General features: G+C 41.4%; 1 protein-coding gene across 1 annotated transcript in view; it reads left to right on the top strand.

Annotated features, from left to right (window-relative positions):
• The window catches only part of znrf1 (zinc and ring finger 1), a 268,770-nt gene that overhangs the window by 218,962 nt on the left and 25,982 nt on the right, over positions 1–23,826 (top strand). Inside the window, exon 4 of the mRNA XM_072547527.1 lies at positions 21,281–21,379. Within this exon, the coding sequence (XP_072403628.1) occupies positions 21,281–21,338 (58 nt within the window). The 3' untranslated portion in view covers positions 21,339–21,379. The remainder of the gene's footprint in view (positions 1–21,280; positions 21,380–23,826) is intronic.

Here is a 23,826-nt window from a genome sequence, read left to right as displayed (position 1 = left end):
TGTGGGTTTCCTCCGGGTGCTCCGGTTTCCTCCCACAGTCCAAAGATGTGCAGGTCAGGTGAATTGGCCATCCTAAATTGACCGTAGTGTAGGTAAGGGGTAGATGTAGGGGTATGGGTGGGTTGCGCTTCGGCGGGGCGATGTGGACTTTTGTTGGGCCGAAGAGCCTGTTTCCACACTGTAATGTAATCTAATCTAACAGCAGAAGAATTGTACTTCAGTGCAATCTGTAATCTTATGGCTCAACATAGCCCCACTTAACCATTACCATCAAGTCGGGGATCAACCCTGGTTCAATGGAGAGTGCAGGAGGGCATGCCAGAAGCTGCACTAGGCATACCTGAAGAGCAGGCGTCAAGCTGGTGAAGCTACCAAACAAGATGACTAGCATGCAAAAGCAGCAACTGATAGAGCTAAGCAATCCCACAACCAACGGATCAGTTCTGCAGTCCTGCCGCATCCAGTTGTGAATGGTGGTAGATGATTACAAGTATCCCCATCTTCAATGATGGAAGAGCCCAGAACATCATTCCTGAAGAAGAGTTTATGTCCGAAACATCGATTTTCCTGCTCCTCGGATGCTGACTGACCTGCTGCGCTTTTCCAGCACCACACTTTTCAACCCCAGAACATCATTGCAAAAGATAAGGCTGAAGCTTTCCAGAAGTGCCAAGTGGATGATCCAATTCTGCCTCTTCCTGATTGCCAGCATTAAAAATACCAGTCTTCTGCCAATTCGATTCACTCCACGTGATATCAAGAAATGGTTGGAGATACTGGATAAACCAAAGACTACAGGCCCTGACAACATTCCAGCATAGTACAGAAGACTTGTGCTCCAGAACTTACTGTTCCAATACAGTTATACACTGGTATCTATCCGACAATGTGGATAATTGCCCAAGTATATCCTGTACATAAAAAGCAGGACAAATCCAACCTGACCAATTGCCACGCAATCAGTCTACTCTCGATCATCAAAGTGATGAAAGGTGTCATCAACAGTACTGTCAAGCAGCACCTTCTGAGCAATAACCTGTTCAGTGATGCCCAGTTTAGGTTCTGCCAGGGCAATTCAGATTCAGACTTCATTACAGTCTTTGTCCAAACAAGGATAAAAATGCTGAATTCCAGAGGTGACAGCTGAATTCGACAATTAAGGGGCCCAAGCAAAATTGGAAACATTGGATATCAGAGTTCAAACTCTCCAGTGGTTGGAGTCATAAATGCCACAAAGGAAGATAGTTGTGGTTGTTGGAGGTCAGTCATCTCAGCTGTAGGGCATCCCTGCAGGAATTCCTCCGGATAGTGTCCTCAGTCCACCCATCTTCGGTTGCTTCATGAATGACCTCGCCTCCATCATAAGGTAAGAAGTGGGGATGTCTGTCGACCATTGCACAGTGTTCAGCACCATTTGTGACGACTCAGACACTGAAGCAGCACATGTTCAAATGCAACAAGTTCTGGGTAACATCCAGACTTGGGCTGACAAGTGGCAAGTAACATTTGTGCCACACAAATGCCAGGTTATGACCATCATGAATAAGAGAGAATCGAACCACCAGCCCTTGGTATTTAAAGGTGTTACCATCACTGAATCCCCCACTGTCAACATCCTGGGACGTATCATTGATCAGAAACAAAACTGGCCTCAACATATAAACACAGTCGATACAAAAGCAGGTCAGAAGCTAGGAATACTGTAGCAAGTTACTCACCTCCTGACTCTCGGAGCCTGCCCATTAGCTACAAGGCACAAGTCAGGAGAGTGATGGAATACTCCCCACTTGCCCAGATGAGTGCAGCCCCAACAACACTCAAGAAGTGTGACATCATCCAAGACAAAGCAACCAACTTGTTTGCCACCACATCCACAAGCATCCACTCCCTCCACTACTGATGCTCAGTAGCAACAATGTGCACTATCTACAAGATGCACTGCAGAAATTCACCAAAGGTGCTCAGACAGCACTTTCCAAACTCTCAACCACTTCCATCGAGAAAGACAAGGGCAGCACAGATGTGGGAACACCACCACCTTCAAATTACCCTCCAAGCTGCTCACTATCATGACATGGAAATATATCTCAATCCCTTCACTGTTGCTGGGTCAAAATCCTGGAATTCCCTCCTTAATGGCATTGTGGGTCAACCTATAATAGGTGGACTGTGGCAGTTTAAGAAGGCTGCACCTTTTCTAGGACAACTAGGGTTAGGTAATAAATGTTACCCTGCCATCGACACCCACCTCCCACAAAATGAATAAATAAAATAAGAAAATTCCTGTCTGCATAGTGGGTTGCTAATTTCTCTTGATCTGCCATGTCAAAGGTAAATGTCTCAAAATAGTTAGGGCAGCTGTGGACTGACGACACTTGACAACAGCCTTTTCTGCTGATGGCATGAATCCTGGGATATCCCAGCAGCAGCTTATGCGTCCACCTATTGGGGAATCAGGCTAGCATTGGACGGGCAGGGTGTGATACCTAGTTAATGAGGGGGTTTGGGACAATAGCACAAGAAAACCTGCTTGGCAACACAAGGAGAAATTCCTTTTGAAATTCAGTGAAAATGACATTTGGCCAAAAAGGCCATACACACAGAAGCACAATTATGCCATTGAGCCCATTGAATCTGTTCATCATTTGATCAAACCTAATATGTTTCTCAATCCCATTCTCCTGCCTTCTCCCCATAACCCTTAATCCCCAAACTAATCAAGAACCTATCTGTCTCTTTTAAAAACAATCAATTATTTGGTCTCCACAGCCCCATCAGCAATGAGTTCCACAGATTCACCTCCCTCTGGCTGAAGAAATTGCTCTTTATTCTCAGTTCTAAAGGGTCATTCCTTACTCTGAGCCTACGCCCTCGGGTCCTAGTCTCTCCGACCGGTGCAAACATCTTCTCCACATCCACTCTAACTTGGTCTCTCAATATTCTGTAAGTTTCAGTCCGATCATCCCCCCTCATCCTTCTAAATTCGATGTATGAACAACAATATATTTAAACTCCATTGTTGAAATTTATCTCTAGCTTTTCAATTATAGCATTAAATTTTCTTTCTTGTCTATAACAAAACATTTATCATTGATAGAAGATAGAGTATTTAAGTAATGTGGAACCATCACTACTGTCTCTTCTTCACATGAAGCATTAATAAAACAAAGAATCATCTGTAATTAGATTTTTAATCACTATATCCACTTGCAGACTTCAACCTCAAAGTAAAAGAAATATCAGCCTGCAGAAACCCAATATTTTCAATAATCTTGTGAAAATGATTAGCAACAAGGTCAGTGACTTCTATTTCTATCTTTCTCTTAAATACTTTCTCCAAGCAGAGGCAACATTAAATCAAAATGAAAGCTTTATGTGTGGAGATCACTGCACATTCACGTACATAAATATAAAAGTGTCTAAGTACATATTCCTCCCATTCTTTGGCATGTGTAATAATGCAGTTTGGTTTTACTAAGCTGCTATCTTGAAAAGCAATTAGAAATATAGACCATAAAAACTATTAAAGTAGCCACAGTGCAGTGCGCCGAAAGTCCCCCTTCCAGTGTTCTGCACAGTATTAATGAGGTGAATTCGAGACCCAGTACACCACTAAAATGGAACAAAAGCTTAGGACAAAGTTTAATTTTCGTCTGCCTATAGCCTATGACCATGGTCTTCAAGGTGAACTGGTGTTGTGTTTGGATATGCTGTTAACACTGTAATGTAAATCATTAGCAACAGCTTTGTGCTTCATGTAGCTGCCAAAACAGGTGAGTAAAGAATTGAAGCAAATAGGAGCAGGTGTGGAATTTCAGTCAACTTTGTTTTAAGGATTCATCACAATTTACCCTTAACTAGAACTGAAAAAAAAGAAAGGTAATCAAGAAGAGCCAAAAGAAATAAAATATATTTTACATTAAATGTAAAGATTCAGTGCAGAATTAGGTCATTCAACTACTCAAGCCTGCTCTGCCATTCAGTAAGATCATGGTCAGTCTACCTCAACTGTGCCTTCCTATAATGTCCTCATAACTCTTTATTTTCTTAATACCCAAAAATCTATCAATCTCTGATTTAAAGATATTTTGTGATATTTTGTCCACAACTGTTTAGGCTCGAGAGTTCCAAGATTCACATCCTCTGAAGAAATTTCACCTCATCATAGTCCGAAATGGCAAAACCCTTGTTCTGGCAATGTGACCCCCTACTTCTAATTCCCAAAAAATAAAGCAACCTCCCAAACTAAAGCCAGTCGAGGCCCTTAATCTCAGAAGGAAGCCATTTCTCCCATTGTGTCTGCATCGATTTTTGAACAAACAACTCACCTAATGGTATTCCCTTGCCTTTCCCTTAACCCTGCATATTTCTCTTAATTAGATCGAAATACAATTCCCTCTTGAATGCCCCAGAGATCAACTTCTCCACACACTCGGGAAATAGAATTCCTATACTAACCACTCAATGTCAGGATCTTCTGCTCTCTGCAATAAGTGTGGGGTGGACGACATCAGGAGTGACTAACTCCCACCACCCCCCCCCCCCCCCCCCCCCCCCCCCCGTGAAACAGCCCACCAGATTAAGCTTCAGTTTACCATTTAAGAGTTTTTCAGAGGGCTTCTTTGCCTGTGAGAAGCATTAAAACTGAACTCTTGCCCTGTTAGAAATAGCCAGCCAATCAGAGACCAGCAGCTACTGGGAGCTGGAAAGTGGCACTAAAGGCCCAGGCTGTGAAGAAAAGGTGTGGAGTTTTTCAGAATGGGTGGTGGATTGCAGAAAACAGAGAAATGAAGGATTCCTTTCAGCAATCATGCCTTTGCTTCATTATCCATGTCCCCAATTACCTAACAATGGTGCAAAAGGAGGCCACCTCCAACCATATAGGTTGGGCACCCTAGTTTCCTGGCCCAAAAGAACTCTTTTTTTCTTGCCATCAGGGAAGACTAGTATTCAGGCTGATGGCCGGTTGAAGTCTTAATGTGGCCATTAATTGACTGTCTAAGAGCCTTCATTAATGGTGGGTCAGGAGTCATCCATGGATTTAATTACGGAGTGGTAGGAAGGGGCAGGTGTCTCACCAGTGCCAATCTGTCCAATTATTTGCCCTTCCTGACACCTCTAGTGAGGGGAAATTCTGCTCACTGTGTGCATACATTTCTTTTTGTATCTGCATTACTTCTTTACTAATTACCTTAAAAGTTGATCTATTGTTCTCCGTCTTTCTGTCAGATGGAACAGTACTTCCTTACCTACTCTTTCCAGATTCTGTATTAAATCTCCTTAAGGACAATTATTATTTTATTATTTAGTAAATTCAAATGCCCAGAGACAAGCAGTAACCTCATTCACTGAATTTAAGATGATTTGTCTGTCACTTAGTCTGTGGAGGGCACACTCCTCAGTAATGTGCCACATTATTTTTCTGTCTCTAAGTGCATAACAGGTTTGTACTGACACTCATTAGGGATTCTATCCCTATTTGTACATCAGGGACAGTCAATAAATACTGCCTCGCCAGCAACAACCACATGCTGAAGGATGATTAATTTTCAAACGGCACTATCATTGTTTACTGTGAAAGTCGGCATGCATTTTTGATATGGGTATAATTTCAATTTACACTGAAAAGACAGTAATGCCCTTGAGAAGTTGTTAGTGATTTTCTTGATCATAGCAGTCTTTGTTGTGAAGGTATAGGCAGTTAGGTAGGTCTGTGATGTTGACTTAGTCATGCATGACTTGAAAAGAAACTTGGATATGGTGATGTTCTTATTCATTTGCTGTCCTTGTCTTTTTAGGTAGTGGATTTGTGAGCTGCTGCAATTCCTCCTGTACCTGGTACATACTGTAACAACATAGGCTGGTGATGTAGAAAATAAATGTTTAAACTAGTAAATGGAATGCTTTATCTTGAAATGGTCCTGTGCTTCTAAAGTATTTTTTGTTCATTTATGGGATGGAAGCATTGCTGGCTGGGCCAGTATTTATTGCTTGTCCCTCATTGCCTTTGTGAAAGTGGTGGTCAGCTGTCTTCTGTTATTGCAATCCTTATGGTGTAGGTTTACCCACAGTGCAGTTAGGGAGGGTGTTCCTGGATTTTGTCAATGTCTCAGAGTAATGTGTAGGTTGGACGGAAACTTGCAAGTGATGAATTTCCCTTGTATATTCGAGGTGGTAGAAATTGCAGGTTTGGAATTTGTTCTTGAACAAGTCTGGATGAAATACTGCAAGACACCATTTGAGATCGTAATACTGCTGCCACTGCGCACCAGTGCTGGATGGATTCAATGTTGGAGGTGGTGGATGGTGGAGGTCAATTAAGCTGTCTGCTTTGTCCTCAATTGTATTGAGCTTCTTGAGTGTTGTTGGAACTGCTCCCATTCAGGCAAGTGGAGAGTATTCCATCACACATTTGAAGATAGTTGGCAGGCAATGAGGAGATGAGATGCTCACCGTAGAATTCATAGCCCCTGACTTTCTCTTGAGGCCACTTCATTTATGTGGCTGATCTAAGTTTAGTTTGTGGTCAATGATGACCTCGATAATGTTGATAGTAGGGGAATTTGGCAATGTCATTGATTTAAAAGGGAGATGATTAGATTTTATCTTGCCAGGTACTTGGGTGGCCTAAATATTATCCCAAACCTGGATGTTGTCCATATTTTAATGCATGTGGACATAGGCTGCTTCAGTAACTGAAGAGTTTGAATGGTGCTGAACATTGCATAATTATCAGTGAACATTACCACATCTAACCTTATGATAGAGAGTAGAAGCAGCTAAAGATGATGTGGGCCGAGGACATTACCCTGAGAAACTTTTGCAATGATGCCCTGGAACTGTGATGATTGACTTCCAACAATCACAGCAATCTTCTTTCATGTTAGGTATCACTCCAACCAACAGGGAGTTTCCCTGATTTCCTTTGATTCATGTTTTGCTAGAGCACCTTGATGTCACACTGGTTCACATATTGCTGCCTTTTTTGTCAAGGACAGTCACTTACAACTCACCTCTAGAGTTCAGTTCATTTGACCGCATTTAGACTTGGACAGTAATGAGGTCAGGTGGTTGAATGATCCTGACAGATTCCAAACTAAGCATCAGTGATTTGTTATTGCTGAGCAAATGCTGTTTCTCAGCATGTTTGATCATTTCTATCATTTTTATTGATGATCGAGAGTAGATTGACCTTATGGTAGTAAGGTAAAAATAATGACTGCAGATGCTGAAAACCAAATACTGGATTAGTGGTGCTGGAAGAGCACAGCAGTTCAGGCAGCATCCAACGAGCAGCGAAATCGACGTTTCGGGCAAAAGCCCTTCATCAGGAATTCCTGATGAAGGGCTTTTGCCCGAAACGTCGATTTCGCTGCTCGTTGGATACTGCCTGAACTGCTGTGCTCTTCCAGCACCACTAATCCAGTCTTATGGTAGTAAGGTTGGGTTTGTCTTGTGTTTTGTGGACATGATATGCTTGGAGAATTTTTGGATAGGTACCAATATTATAGCTATCACGTATCCAAACCACAAGAGAATATCCCATTCATACTCCTGACATTTGCCATATAAATCATGGAGAGGTATTATGGACTTAGGTGGTAAGTTGTTTACTGCAATATACCAGGGTGACCTGGTCTGATAGCCATAGAATCTACGTTACTAGCCCATTTCAGTTTGTGGTAATTTGATTTGATTTATTGTCAGATGTACCAAGATATAGTGGAGAGTATTATTTGTGTGCTAACCAGATAACTCATACCTCAAGTTAGTACGTCAGGGTAATAGAACAGAATGCAGAATATGGTGTTACAGCTACAGATAAGGTGTAGAGAAAGATCAACTCCAATATATGAGAGGTCCTTCATAAGTCTGATAACAGCAGGGAAGAAGCTGTTTTTGAACATGTTGGTATGTGTTTTCAAACACTTGTATCTTCTGCCTGGTAGAAGAGAGTATAACCGAGGTGGGAGAGGTCTTTGATTATGTTGGCTGCTTTCCCGAGGCAGTGGGAAGTGTGAACAGAGTCAATGGATATAAGGCTAGTTTTCGTGATAGCCTGGGCTGTGATGTAGATAGGATACTTCCTATGTTGCATCTCTAAAACTCTGTCTATATAAATCTATAAAGTGTATAAAAGTTAATGACACCGAGATAGTTGCTGGAGAGGTTCTGCAATGTTAGTGCAATTGATTAACACTAATAAGTTCTAAGTTATGAATTTTTTTTGGTGATGGTTGTTGTCTGCCATTTCTCTGGTGCACATGTTACTTGCCTGTTTTAGCCAAAGCCCACCTATTCTCCAAATCTTGCTTCATGCACAAATCAACTCCATCATTTTTTGAAGAATTGCAAATTAAGCCAAACATTGTGTAGCCGTCAGTGAACATCTGCATTCCTGACCTAACGATGGAGGGAGAGCTGTTAAGGCTGTTCCTGGGCCACTTCATTGATACCTGCAGTGAAGTCTGAAGCTGAAATGATTAGAGCCTAACAATTGCAACTGTCTTATTTGTGGGAAGTATGACTGGAGTCGCTGGAGAGATTTTCTTTCTGATTTATAATGATTTTAGTTTTACTAGAGCTGTTTAGTCATGCTCAGATAGATGGTTCTTTGACTTCAAGAGCAGCTGCTTTCACATCACCTGTGAAATTTAGCTGTTATGTGCATGGTCGGGCCAAGAGTGAAATACGGCTAGAGCCGAGCATTCTGACTTACTATCAAACAGCTGTTAAATTAGGTAAAGTTATGATACAGATATTTGTAATTAGTCAATGGCTGAACTCTAATGACCAAACTCTTAGGCAATATGAATTATAAATCTAAAGAATAATAGTCTGGTAAAGTATGTGATTTAAACAATAATAAATAGATTGAAAATGTGAGAATGGCCCATTTTTAGGACTAAACCACATTGGAAGTAATCAAGAAAATACACAAACGTTAATGGGCAGGAAGGTTTGAAATAAAAATAAATACACTTATAAGTTTTCAGATGTTTTCTACGTTGCTGTTTAAAGTCTGCATGCATGTATGGGTACAGTGAGTTCTTCACACTTTAATGAAATCTGAGACGTGATATTAAGTTGAGGGTGGTAGTCTCTAATGTATAATTGGTAATCTAATTACTTTCTATCCAAGTTTTAATTGGCAACTAGAAACTGGTAATCAATTGTATCTGTTCAGATAATTTGAATCACTCATTTGTAGCCTGGCAGAACATTTGTGATATCTACTGCCATCTGCTGTCATTCTGAGAAAGTCCATTCTAAAAGTCTGATCAGTTAAAAGGAAAAACACCTGCAATCACATAGGATCTCTACAGTGTGAAAGCAGGCCATTCAGCCCATCGAGTCCACACCAACTGTCCGAAGAGCAGCCTACTCCCCTGCAACCCCGCGTTCTCCATGCTTAATCAACATAGCCTGGTTCAGTAGTTAACACTGCTGTCTCACAGCGCCAGAGACCAAGATTCAATTCCAGCCTTGGGCGACTGCCTGTGTGGAGTTTGTACATTCTGCCCATATCTGTGTGAGTTTCCTCCGGGTGCACCAGTTTTCTTCCAAGGTCCAAAGATGTGCAGGTTAGATTGACCACGGTAAATTGCCCCTTTGTTTCCAGGGATGTGCATGGTTCTTTATATCGTTCAGAATTATTCCAAATACATTAAGTTACATTGAAAAGATACAAGTGGACTTCACGTAGTAAAACAGGAAACACCTGAAAACTTATACAAAAGAAATGTATTTATTTTTCTTTCAAACCTTTCTGCACATCAGTTACAAAGACAAACACATCAGTCATTTTGTTCACATTTTGCCCCACATATAGTAAAGCAATAAATGGCCAGTTAATCTTTTTTGTGATATTGGTTATGGATGATGATTTCTCAGAACACTGTGGAAGCTTTCTTCGTTTTGAATTTATTAATATTCACCTGACCCACTGGTGTAGACACTTGGAGTCTCAATTTAGCACGGTCAGCCATGACAATGCTGCATTCTGTCATCACACTGGTATCTGTGTGTTAGTGCAAGTATTGTGCTTATGTGATCTGATGCTTAGGTACCAACCATCTGTGGTTTCTGGTCGGGGGAGTATTGCCACCAAGCCTCCTTCCTGTACTGGTCTAAGGGGCTGTTCTGTAGTCTAAAGTGGAGGATGGACTGTAAATAAGTCTCAGACAAAGAGGCTGTTCACTTAAGTAACACATTATAGTTTATGAAATCTAAGTAAATTGTTTGGCATGCATATTATCTACTCCTAACAAGATGTGAGGAAGGCCCATGTACTTTCATCAGAAGATCCTATTGGAGGTCCATCTGGCTGTAGGATACCATCAGACAGAGCAGAGTTTAGTATAACTCCAACATCAATTCTTCCAGAACTATTACCTTCTACAGATGTCAGAGGTAGTACCTTTACTCAGTAGTAGGGGCGTGGAACGCTCTGCCACAACAGTAGTAGATTCGCCAACTTTAAGAGCATTTAATGGTCATTAGATAGGCATATGGACAAGAATGGAATAGTGTAGTTAGATGGGCTTCAGATTAGTTCTACAGGTCAGCACAACATCAAGGGCTGAAAGGCCTGAACTGTGCTGTAATGTTCTATGTTCAGCTATACAAGTTAGTGCACTCTAAGTAATCATTGAATAATGCATCTTGGGGCATTTTAATATGTTATGGTGCTGTATAAATACAAATAATGTCGTTCATGTAGACTATAGTTGCTGCACTGAAAACTGTTGTTATTTAATAGCAGTGATTCCTTACTGCTACCAGTATCATTCAAACTGTGTGTACTACACCTGGTGGTGAAACAGGGAAAATAATGACTATTGAAAATTAGAAGTATTTCTTAAGATGGGATGTGATAAAGCTACTGTTGGGAACACATGTACGGACTATATGAAATCTTATAAAATATGGAACTATCCGGACACTTTCCAGATTGAAACTCTGCAGGAGTTCCTCAGAGTAGTATCCTAGGTCCAACCATCTCCAGCTGTTTCATCAATAACCTTCCCTCCTTTATAAGATCAGAATTATCGAGTCATAGAGATGTACAGCATGGAAACAGATCCTTTGGTCCAACCCGTCCATGCTGACCAGATATCCCAACCCAATCTAGTCCCACCTGCCAGCACCTGGCCCATATCCCTCCAATCCCTTCCTATTCATATACCCATCCAAATGCCTCTTAAATGTTGCAATTGTACCAGCCCCCACCACTTCCTCTGGCAGCTAATTCTATACACGTACCACCCTCTGTGAGAAAACGTTGCCCCTTAGGTATCTTTTATATCTTTCCCTCTCATCCTAAATCTGTAGTTCTGGACTCCCCGACCCCATGGAAAAGACTTTGTGTTTTTACCCTATCCATGCCCCTCATAATTTTGTAAACCTTTATAAGGTCACCTCTCAGCCGCCGACGCTTCATGGAAAACAGCCTCAGCTTGTTCAGCCTCTCCTTGTTTACAATAATACACAATGTTCAGTGCATTCAAAGCTCCTCAGATTCTGAAGCAGTCCATGTTCAAATGCAACATGACCTGCACAATATCTTAACAAGTGGTAAGTAACATTCGCACCACACAAATGCCAGTCAATGACCATCTCCAATAAGAGACACATAATCGCCTTGTCATTCAGTCCCATTACCGTTGCTGAATCCCTCATTTTCAACATCTAGGGGGTTATTGTGGACTAGAAATTAATCTGGACTTGCCAGATAAATACAGTGGCAACAAGAGCAGGATAGAGGTGAGGAATACTGTGGTATGTAACTCCCCTCTTGACTCCCCAAAACCTGTTTACTATCTATAAGGCACTTGTCAGAAGTATGACGGAATACTGCCCACATACCTGGATGAATGCAGCCCCAACAACACTTAAGAAGATTGATGCCATCCAGGACAAAGCAACTCATTTGGTACCACAAACATCCACACCTTCCACCACCAATGCTCAGTAGCACTGTTGTGTACTGTATACAAACTTCACTAAAGATTCCTCGACATATCCGAACCCATATCCACTTCCATCCAGAAGAACAAGGACAGCAGGTACATGGGAACTCCACTGCCTGTAGGTTCACCTCCAAGCCTCTCATCATCCTGACTTGGAAATATATTCCTGTTTCTTCAGTGTCACTGGATCAAAATCCTGGAATTCCATTCCATTGTGCGTCTACCTACTGGCTACCACATGGACTGCAGCAGTTCAACAAGGCATCAACATCTTCTGAGGGACAACTAGGGAAGGTTCAGCCACATTTCAAGATTGATCTTTAAAAAATCTCAAACCAACTTGAAAGGACATTGGAGATGGAGAGAAAGGATCTAGTGGTTGTGATTCACATTGGGACAAACATCATAGGCAAGACTTCCTATTTGAAAGAATACCACTAATTAGGAAATAAATTCAAAATTTGAAAGGCTTTAATCTTTGAATTAATACCCAAACCACATGAAGATTAGCTGGGGATAAGTAGAGCAAGAAGTGAATATGTTGCACTGTGGGAAAAAGGGTTCTGTTTCTAGGCTAATAGCACCAAACTAGAGTAAAAAATAATTGTACAGTTGGGATCTACTGTATCTGATATGGCTTAAGTGAAGGGATCAAGTCAATATAGTTGAGTCAGGCCCAACTGAGAATTTGGCCACTGCCCAGATCCTATCTGCTGGACACCTTCTGAACCTGACCACCCACCTGCTGAAGGTGGATGACTCTGAGGTGATGCTGACTAATGGCTACATGGCTAGAGGTCTGTAGTACAATGTGTATACACAGAAACAAATAGCATGAAAAGCCAAGTTCCAGGATGTTCCGAGAGGATCTGAAACAGTTGGTCATCCTGTGTATATGTGGACTTCAAATTAATGAATTGAGTGAAGGGCTCAGATGGGAAAAGTAGGGTAGACTATAGTTTGAATTCAAACAAAGGGCAGAGAGTAGAGTAAGTATCTAAAGCACAATTTCTGAACATTAAGGGAAAGAGAAAACTAAAAATTCTAAAGTAATTAAGCCAAGCAGAGAAATAACAAACATGAGTAAAACATGAGAGCACAATGAGAAGTTAGGGTACATGACCAAAATGAGCACTACTTATGAAAATGTGGTGTTAAGGAACAAATTGAATTACTTGCAGGAAGAAATTCAACTTCGAGGGTATGATGTAGTAAGACATTACTAAGATATTGTTGCAACTCAGGGAACTAAATCTCATAAGTCACAAGATTTACAGGAAATGATAGAGGGTCTAGATCTTTCTGGTTAAGGATGAAGTTAAATCGATAATCAGAAGGAATAGAACATGGGGAGAATTAAAAAAAAGAAAAGTGGGACCGTAATGTGGGTTGTTGATTTAGGCTCCCTGATTGTAGCTAAGATGTAATAGAGTGTGAGCAAGCTCTAATATAGGTAGTGCAAACGTAATGGAGAAATTTACCTGGATAAGGAAAGCATTAAAGCTCATTTCAGAAAGGAGAACTTCTTGAGTGTGTAAACGCAACATTCTGTATTTGGTATGTCCTGTGTGACGAGATCTCATTTAACTAACACATTATATTTACAGAAGCTAGATACTAAACAAATCTCTATATTGAAAACAGAGGAGAAGTCATAAAAGCCAACAGGGTCTTGAATCACACAGCACCCTTCTCCATTGTTAATGCACTGCATTGAAAATTAGCATTTGTTCTTAGAAAGTAATGGTAAATGAGCTTTCACATAGAGGTGGACGAGAGGGCAGCAGTCATCTAACTCATGCCATTGGCCAAGAAGGTTAGACAAGTGAGTGACATAGCATTGATAGCCAGCATCCATAATAAGCAATATTAACAGGGGCAAGAGGATCCAAGGAGAAGAGACAGACCATCTCCTGGAGGAAAACAAAGATTACTCCACCATCAGACTGTTGGTACTGAGACCATTAAAGACTACCACAGGTCACCACGAAAGCATATAGGATCACGGGGATGTGTGAGTGCGCTACCTATACTCTTCCATTCCACAGAATGGCTCTGGGATCAGTAAAGGTTTCTCATCTGTTTCCTTTCTTTGACTAAGTAACTAATGTACTGCATCTAAATTGCAGCTTCTCAATGAACCATCAGAAAATTGCATTAAATCATCAACTGCCTGTATTACATAACTGTGATCACGAGCCCTCTAAAATTGACAGTGTTCAGAGTAGTCTTCAGCAATGACATATACTGGATCCAACAAGGGAGCATTCTGTAATTAGTTTTAGTATTGAGTAACATGCCTGATTTATTTAATGGTCAAACAGTGTAAAACCATTTATCTAATAATAATTACGTGACTGGGTTCAATGTAGGTTCAAAAAGGAGAAATACGAAACTGCTACTGAAGTTCTAGATTTGCATAACGCTCACTACAGTGCTTTTAACCAGACAGTAAATCAGGCAAATCTGTTAATAAAGAAAAAAAATCAGTGGGAGCCATCTAGTAAAGAATTAAATGTGACAATGGAAGCTTGTCCTGGTACTCTGTTTCTCTGGCATTTGCTTAAAGTCAGCTGTCTTTGTGATTTTATGAATACTTATATATTGTAATGACTACTTTTATTAGGACTTTGGACTAAAAGTTGGAAAAGGAACTGCTTTAAACTAAGGAAGTTATGTAAAATGGTGTTTGTGGACTTAACAAAACAAAACTGGCCCATTCTAAGTTGTATATACAATTTTGTCTTATTCAAGAATTGGGGGTTGGCGGGTACAGGGTGAGGGATGTGTTATCGAGGCAGTTTTGCCCAAAAGTAGTCTTTTGGTTGGGTTTTTCAATCGGGACTAGCTCTGTGGGTTCAGGAGAGCTCACTTTTCATAATAATTTCGTGATTGGTCCCTGGGCAAATGGCTACAGCCTTGTGCTTAGACAATACTGGAAAAATTTTGTGCCTACAAAGAGAAAGCACATAAATCTTTCTCTTTTGTCTTTCCCATGTGTAGAGAAGTAATAGAAAATCTCATAGTAGCTGTTGTCACATCATTTCACTGTAAACTGCTATCTGCAAATTCCCTTTTTAAAAGGAAAGTGGAAAACCATCTTCAGAGTCATGGAAAGAACAAAATCTCAACCAGTGAATGGAAGCCTGGGAACTGGTCTATTCATATCCTTGCATCATTTGCAAAGTATTGGTGAAAGACAGAAGGAAAGCAAAAGAGAACAACTTAGCGATGGCTATGATCTAAATCATTGCCAGAATTGTGCTTCTGACTTTTTTCCCTCCCTACTTGTGTGTTGTTTTATTTCTTTGTGTTTCTTTGTATGTGTATGGGAATTTTAAGAAGAGGCAGAGATTAATTTAAAGAGTTAGAAGTTGCATCATTTTTCTTCCTTGCCATTGTTTTAAAAATAGTTTAATTACAATAAATAATTATTTTCTTGTTAATGAGAACTCCTGGTGTGCATATTCTTTTTAACCTGACTTTGGTAGTTTGGTGAAATTGGGTAGTTTCACCATTTAGAGTCATAGAGCCATAGAACTGTATAGCATGGAAACAGACCAACTTGTCCATGCTGACCACGTATCCCAAATTAATCTCGTCCCATTTGCCAGCATTTGGCTCATATCTCACTAAACCTTTTCTATTCATATACCCATCCAGATGTCTATTAAATGTTGGAATTGTACCAGCTTCCTCCACTTCCTCTGGCAGCTTATTCCATACACTCACCACCCACTGCGTAAAAGATTTGCCCTGAAGGTCCCTTTTAAATCTTTCCCCTCTCACTTCAAACCTATGCTGTCCAATCTTGGACTCCCCCACTCTGGGAAAAAGACCTTAGCTACTCATCCTATTTGTGCCCTCATGATTTTATAAACTTTGATAAAGTCACTCTCAGCCTCTGACGCTCCGGGGAAAACAGCCCCAGCCTCTTCAGCTAATCCCTGGAGCTCAAACTCTCCAACCCCGGCAACATTCTTGTAAATCTTTTTTGAACCCTTTCAAGTTTCACAACATCTTTCCCTTAACAGGGAGACCAGAACCAAACACAAATATTCCAAAAGTGGCCTAACTAATGTTCTGTACAGCCACAACATGACCTCCTAACTCCTGTGCTTATAGTACTTACCAGTAAAGACAAGCACACCAAATGCTTTCTTCACTATTCTGTCTGCCTGGGACTCCACTTTCAAAGAATTATGAACCTGCATACCCAAAGTATCTTTGATCAGCAACACTCCCCAGACCCTTACCAGAATTGTGCTTCTGACTTTTTTCCCTCCCTACTTGTGTGTTGTTTTATTTCTTTGTGTTTCTTTGTATGTGTATGGGAATTTTAAGAAGAGGCAGAGACCCTGCCCGATTTGCCTTCCAAAATGCAGCACCTCACATTTAACTAAATTAAACTCCATCAGCTGCTCCTTGGTAAATTAGCCCATTTGATCAAGGCCCCATTGTATTCTAAGGTTATCTTCTTCACTGTCCACTACACCACCAATTTTGGTGTCATCTACAAACTTACTAACTATACCTCCTATGTTTACATCCAACAGATAGCTTTGGCAAATAGAATTAAGGAGAATCCAAAGGGTTTTTACAAATACAATAAGGACAAAAGGGTAACTAGGGAGAGAATAGAGCCTCTCAAAGATCAGCAAGGCGGCCTTTGTGTGGAGCCACAGAAAATGGGGGAGATACTAAATGAATATTTTGCATCAGTATTTACTGTGGAAAAGGCTATGGAAGATATAGACTGTAGGGAAATAGATCTTGCAAAATGTACAGATTACAGAGGAGGAAGTCCTGGATGTCTTGAAACGGGTAAAGGTAGATAAATCCCCAGGACTTGAGCAGGTGTACCTGAGAACTCTGTGGGAAGCTAGAGAAGTGATTGCTGGGCCTCTTGCTGAGATATTTGTATCATCGATAGTCACAGGTGAGGTGCAGGAAGACTAGAGGTTGGCAAACGTGGTGCCACTGTTTAAGAAGAGTGGTAAAGACAGGCCAGGGAACTATAGACCGGTGAGCCTGACCTCTGTGGTAGGCAAGTTGTTGGAGGGAATCCTGAGGGACAGGATGTACATGTATTTGGAAATGCAAGGACTGATTCGGGATAGTCAACATGGCTTTGAGCGTGTGAAATCATGTCTCACAAACGTGATTGAGTTTTTTGAAGTAACAAAGAAGATTGAGGGCAGAGCAGTAGATGTGATCTATATGGACTTCACTAAGGCATTCGACAAGGTTCCCCATGGGAGACTGATTAGCAAGGTTAGATCTGATGGAATACAGGGAGAACTAGCCATTTGGATACACAACTAGCTCAAAGGTAGAAGAGAGAGGGTGGTGGTGGAGGGTTGTTTTTCAGACTGGACGCCTGTGACCAGTGGAGTGCCACAAGGATCGGTGCTGGCCCTCAACTTTTTGTCATTTACATAAATGATTTGGATGCGAGCATAAGAGGTACAAGTTAGTAAGTTTGCAGATGACACCAAAATTGGAGGTGTAGTGGACAGCGAAGAGGGTTACCTCAGATTACAACAGGATGTAGACCAGATGGGCTAATGGGCTGAGAAGTGGCAGATGGAGTTTAATTCGGATAAATGCGAGGTGCTGCATTTTGGGATATCAAATCTTAGCAGGACTTTTGTACTTAATGGTAAGGTCCTAGGGAGTGTTGCTGAACAAAGAGACCTTGGAGTGCAGGTTCATAGCTCCTTGAAAGTGGAGTTGTAGGTAGATAGGATAGTGAAGAAGGCGTTTGGTATGCTTTCCTTTATTGGACAGTGTATTGAGTACAGGAGTTGTGAGGTCATGTTGTAGCTGTACAGGACATTGGTTAGGCCACTGTTGGAATATTGTGTGCAGTTCTGGTCTCCTTCCTATCGGAAAGATGTTGTGAAACTCAAAAGGGTTCAGAAAAGATTTACAAGGATGTTGCCAGGGTTGGAGGATCTGAACTACAGGGAGAGGCTGTACAGGCTGCGGCTGTTTTCCCTGGAGCATCAGAGACTGAGGGGTGGCCTTATAGAGGTTTACAAAATTATGAGGGGCATGGATAGGATAAATAGACAAAGTCTTTTCCCTGGGGTCAGGGAGTCCAGAACTAGAGGGCATAGGTTTAGGGTGAGAGGAGAAAGATATAAAAGAGACCTAAGGGGCAACGTTTTCACACAGAGGGTGGTACACAAATAGAATGAGCTACCAGAGGATGTGGTGGAGGCTGGTACAATTGCAACATTTAAGAGGCATTTGGATAGGTATGTGAATAGGAAGGATTTGGAGGGATATGGGCTGGGTGCTGGCAGGTGGGACTAGATTAGGTTGGGATATCTGGTCGGCATGGACGGGTTGGACCGAAGGGTCTGTTTTCATGCTATACATCCGTATGACTTTAAATGACAAAAAAAAGTGGATCTAGCACCGATCTTTGCAGCACAATGCTGGTCACAGTCCTCCAGTTTGAAAAGAAACCCTCCACCATCACCCTCCACCTTCTACCTTTGAGCCTGTTCTGTATCCACCTGGTTAGTTCTCCCTGTATTACATGTGACCTAACCTAGCTGACTAATCTACCATGAGGAACCTTGTTGAATGCCTTACTGAAGTCCATATAGATCACATCCACCACCCGCTACCTTCATCAAAGATCTTTGTTACTTCAAAAAACTTGATCGAGTTTGTGAGACATGAATTCCCATGCACAAAGCCATGTTGACTATTCCCAGTCAGTCCTTGCTTTTTCAAATACATGTAAATCCTGTCTCTCAGAATTCCCTCCAACAACTTGCCCATCACTGATGTCAGGCTCTCCAACCTGTAGTTCCCTGGCTTTTCCTAATCACCTTTTTTTTCTCCAGTGACACCATATTAGCCAACCTCACCTGTGAGCCAATAGGACCTCACCTGTGGTTATCGACAATAGAAATGTCTCAGCAAGGAGCCCAGCAATCACTTCCCTAGCGTCCCATAGTTTTAGGGTACACCTGATCAGGTCCTGGGGATTTATCCACCTTTGTGTTTCAAGACATATAGCACTGCCTCCTCTGTAATATGGACACTTTTCAAGATGTCACTATTTATTTCTCCATCTTCTATATCCTTCCCCACAGTAAACACTGATGCAAATATTTTAGTTTCTTCCCCATTTCCTGCGGTTTCACACATTGGTGGGCTTGCTCATCTTTAAGGGGACCTGTTCTCTCCTTTGTTACTCTTTTATCCTTAATGTATTTGTAGAATCCCTTTGCCAGAGCTATCTCATGTCCCTTTTTAGCCCTCCTAATTTCCCTCTTAATTATACTCCTACTGACTTCATATCTTCTAGGGATTCACTCGATCCCTGCTGTCTATACTGACATGTCCTTTCTCCTTATTCTTGACCAAAATCTCCATTTTTATAGTCGTCCAGCATTCCCTACACCTACCAGCCTTGGCCTTCACCCTAACAGGAATATACTGTTCTGAATTCTCATTATCTTATTTTTGAAGGTTTTCCATTTTTCAGCCATCCCATTACCTGCGAACGTCTGCCCCCAATCAATTTTTGAAAGTCCTTCCCTAATACCGTCAAAATTGGTCTTCCTGCAATTTAACTTTTAAATTCTGTCTATCCTTTTGCATCACTATTATAAAACTAATAGAATTATGGTCACTGGCCCCAAAGTGCTCCCCTATTTGCACCTCCGTCATCTGCCCTGTCTTATTTCCCAAGAGCAGGTCAGGTTTTGCACCTTCAATAGTAGGCACATCCATATACTGAATCAGAATTTTCTTGTACACATTTAACAAATTCCTTTCCATCCAAAGCCTTAATACTATGGCAGTACCAGTCTACGTTTGGAAAGTTAAAATCCCCTACCATAGCCACTCTATTATTCTTACAGATAACTGAGATCTCCTTAGAAATTTGTTTCTCAATTTCCCTCTGACTGTTGGGGAGGAGTCTGTAGTATAATCCCAATAATGCAATCATCCCTTCATTTCTCACTTCCACCCAAATAACTTCCCTACACATGTTCCCAAGAATATCCTCCCTAAGTACAGCTGTAATGTTATCCGTAATCAAAAATCCTAGAACATCTATGCCCTGGAATATTGAGATGCCAGTCCTGTCCATCCCTGAGCCACGTTTGTGTAATTGCTATGATATCCCAGTCCCATATTCCCAAACCATGCTCTGAGTTCATCTGCGTTCCCTGTTAGGTGTCTTGCATTGAAATAAATGCAATTTAATTTATCAGTCCTACCTGTTTCTCTGCTTTGTTCCTGCCTGCCCTGACTCTTGACTCGCTCCTTTTCCCAGCTGCACAGGCTCAGACTGATCTCTTTTCTCACTGTCACCCACCTGCCCCCACACACTCCACTACTAGTTTAAAACCTCCAACACAGCCCTACCAAATCTCCCCACCACTAAATAGTCCCCTTCCAATTCAGGTGTAATCCATCCTCCTTATATGAGTCATTTCTACCCCAGGAGAGTTTCCAATGATCCAAAAATGTGAACCCTTCTCCCCTGCACTAGTTCCTCGGCTGCACGTTCATTTTCATTAACCTCCTATTCCTACCCTCACTAGCTTGCAGCACCAGCTATTACTACCCTGAAGGATCTACTTTTTATATTCCTGCCTAAATTCCTATATTCTCTGTGCAGAATCTCGCCCTTTTCTCTTCCTATGTTGTCAGTTCCACTGTGTACAGCGACCTCCTGCTGACCCTCTCCCCTTTGAGAATACTCTGCACCCTGTCTGAGATAATCTTGATCCTGACACCAGGGAGGCAATACACCATTCTGATGCCTTTTGTCAGCCGTAGAATAGTCTGTCTGTTCCTCTGACTAGAGAGTCCCCCATCATAATTGATCCTTGGAACCTGACATAACCCTCGTTACAGTAGAGCCACTCTTGGTACCAGAAACCTGGATGTCTGTGCTACATTTCCCTGAGAGAGCATCATTCCCTACATTTTCCAAAACTGCATACACGCTTGAGATTTCTGATGACTCCCGGAATAATGGAGCTTAATTTCCAGCACACTGCCCAGTGAGTTGTGAAAAGGTACATGTAATGTATTGTTCATTCAGATGGTTGTGCAGGAGGAAATACATTTTAAATAATGTCGTGGTAGTTAAGTTTATTTTTTAAAAATTTTCAAGCACATTGCAATTTTATTTGTATCTCAAAATGAGTGCTACATGCCACTTCCAGTATTTATTGCTGCATATTCCTCCATTACTGAAGACATTTGAGAGTATGGTTTATTTGTTATACATTTCAAATTAATATAGTTTCTTCCTTGCCCCTCAGCTGTATAGATTCATGGTTTGAAGTGAACAGATCATGTCCAGAACACCCTTCGGATTGACCTCTCCTGGCTTGCAGCTGCTTATGGCCTTCTGTTAAAAGGTAAGAAGAGCCATTTGTAAATTAAACTTCAGTGCACTGTGATAACGTGTCAAAAAAACTCTTCAGGTTACTCATTATTTTCCCAGAGACACCCAGAGAACTTAAACAGTTTCCTGAAGGTGAAGTTTGAGTAGGCTAGGGAAGTGCTGGTTTGTATTATGCATGACATGAAATTAGTTGTGATGGGCAAACTGTGAAGGAAAAAAAACAGTGCATCCTTATCAACAGTCCAACATTTCCATAGCTGGAGATTGAGTTCATCTCCTTGATTCACACTGGTGGTTCTTTAAACGACATTTTGAGGGAAAGTACTAGTATGTACCAGCCTCCGCCACTTTCTCTGGCAGCTCGATCCATACGCACATCAACCCCACGTGAAAAAGTTGTCCTTAGATCCTTTTAAATCTTTCTCCTCTCACCTTAAAGCCTTCCACAGGTCAGTGCAACATCAAGGGTCAAAAGGCCTATATTGTACTGTTATGTTCTCTGTTCTGTACCCTCTAGTCTTGGACTCCTCCACCCCAGGGAAAAAACCTTGTTTATTCACAGTATCCATGCCCCTCCATAAAGTCACCCCTCAGCCTCCGATGCTTCAGGGAAAATGGCCGTAATCTATTCAGCCTCTCCCTATGGCTCAAACCCTCCAACCCTGGCAGCATCCTTGTAAATCTTTTCTGAACCCTTTCAAATTTCACACCATCTTTCCTATAGCAGGAAGTAGAATTGCACACCGTATTCCAATAACGACTTAACCAATGTCATGCATAGCTGCAACATGACCTCCCAACTCTTATACTCAATACACTGATCAAAAAAAGGCAAGCATACAAAACACCTTCTTCATTATCTTGTCTACCTATTACTCCACTTTCAAGGAACTATGAAGCTGCACTCCAAGGTTTTTTTGTTCAGCAATGCTCCCCAAGACCTTATCATTAATTGTACAAGTCCTGCCCTGATTTGCCTTTCCAAAATGCAGCATCTCACATTTATCAAAATTAAACTCCATCTGCCACTCTAAGGATTCTCTCTCATCTGAGCTAGTACCACCAAGGCTGTAAGACAAATATAAAAGTGCTTGAGCTACTCATAAAATATGTCGAAAAGTATGTCAAATCCCCCATAATGTGGAGTTGCTGGAATTGGACTACTGTTGTCAAAATCAGAAGTCATACAGCACCAGATTATAGTCCAACTGGTTTATTTGAAATCAGAAGCTTTTGGGGCAGTGCTCCTTTGTTAGGACTTCACCTGACAAAGGGGCAATGCTCATAAAGCTTCTGATTTCAAATAAACCTGTTGGACTATAACCTGGTGTTGTGTGACTTCTGACTAAATCCCCCATAGTCAGTCTCAAACTGTCCCTACTCTGCTGTGTTTACCCTGCCATCAGCCTTATACGATTTGAATTTATGTTATCAAATGGCACTGCCAGTGTTGCACAAATAAAAGTGCAGAAAGGTGTATTACCATCAAGAGATCAATATTATCATTCTCCCAGTGAGAAAACAAGATATTGTGATATGCAAAATGTTGGTCTGTGGACTGACACAAATCTGATCTCAACTTAAATATCATTTGTTTGCAAGTTGTTGTTGTTAAATTGTTTTATTCTTGTTGAATTCCACAATAAGAGACAACCCTGTGGTACGAAAGGACAATTAAATGTTGCTGGAACTGAAGAGTTTAAGTTGTAAGGAGAGGATGGATAAGAATTAGAATCCCTACAGTGTGGAAACACGCCCTTCGGCCCAACAAAGTCCACACAAACCTCTGAAGAGGAACCCACTCAGGCCCATCCCCCTACTTATATTTACCCCTGACTAATGCACCTAACCTACACATCCCTGAACCCTAGGGCAATTCAGCATGGTCAATTGACCCTAACCTGCACATCTTTAGATGTGTGAGGAAACCAGAGCACGGAGAAAACATGCAAATTCATCACAGACAGTTTCCCGAGGCTGGAATCGAACCTGGGTCCAGGGTGCTATGAGGCAGTAGTGTGAACCACTGAGCCACTGTGCCGCCCAAATAGGAATAGCTGGGACTTTTTCACTGGAGCATAAGTAGTTAAGGGGTGATTTTATAGGTGTTTATAAAATCATGAGGAGCATAGATCAGGTGAATAGCAAAGGTCTTTTCCCTAGGGTAGGGGAGTTCAGAATTACAGGGCAAAATTTAAAGGTGAGAGGAGAAAGATTTAAAAGGGAGGTGAGGGTCAAATTTTTCTCATCGTGTTCATATGTGAAATGAACTGCCAGAGGAAATAGAATATGCTGATATAGTTACAACATTTGAAAGGCATTTGGGTAGGTTCATGAATAGGAAAGATTTAGAGGGTGATGGGCCAAACACAGGTAAGTGGGACTAATCTAGTTTGGAAAACTTGGTTAACATGGATGATTTGGACTGAAAGGTCTGTTTCCATGCGGTATGACTTGATG

This window comes from Chiloscyllium punctatum, chromosome 26 (assembly GCF_047496795.1).
Source record: "Chiloscyllium punctatum isolate Juve2018m chromosome 26, sChiPun1.3, whole genome shotgun sequence".
Taxonomy (NCBI): domain Eukaryota; kingdom Metazoa; phylum Chordata; class Chondrichthyes; order Orectolobiformes; family Hemiscylliidae; genus Chiloscyllium; species Chiloscyllium punctatum.
Note: the sequence above shows the minus strand (reverse complement) of the source record. Positions and strands in the feature narration are given on the sequence as shown.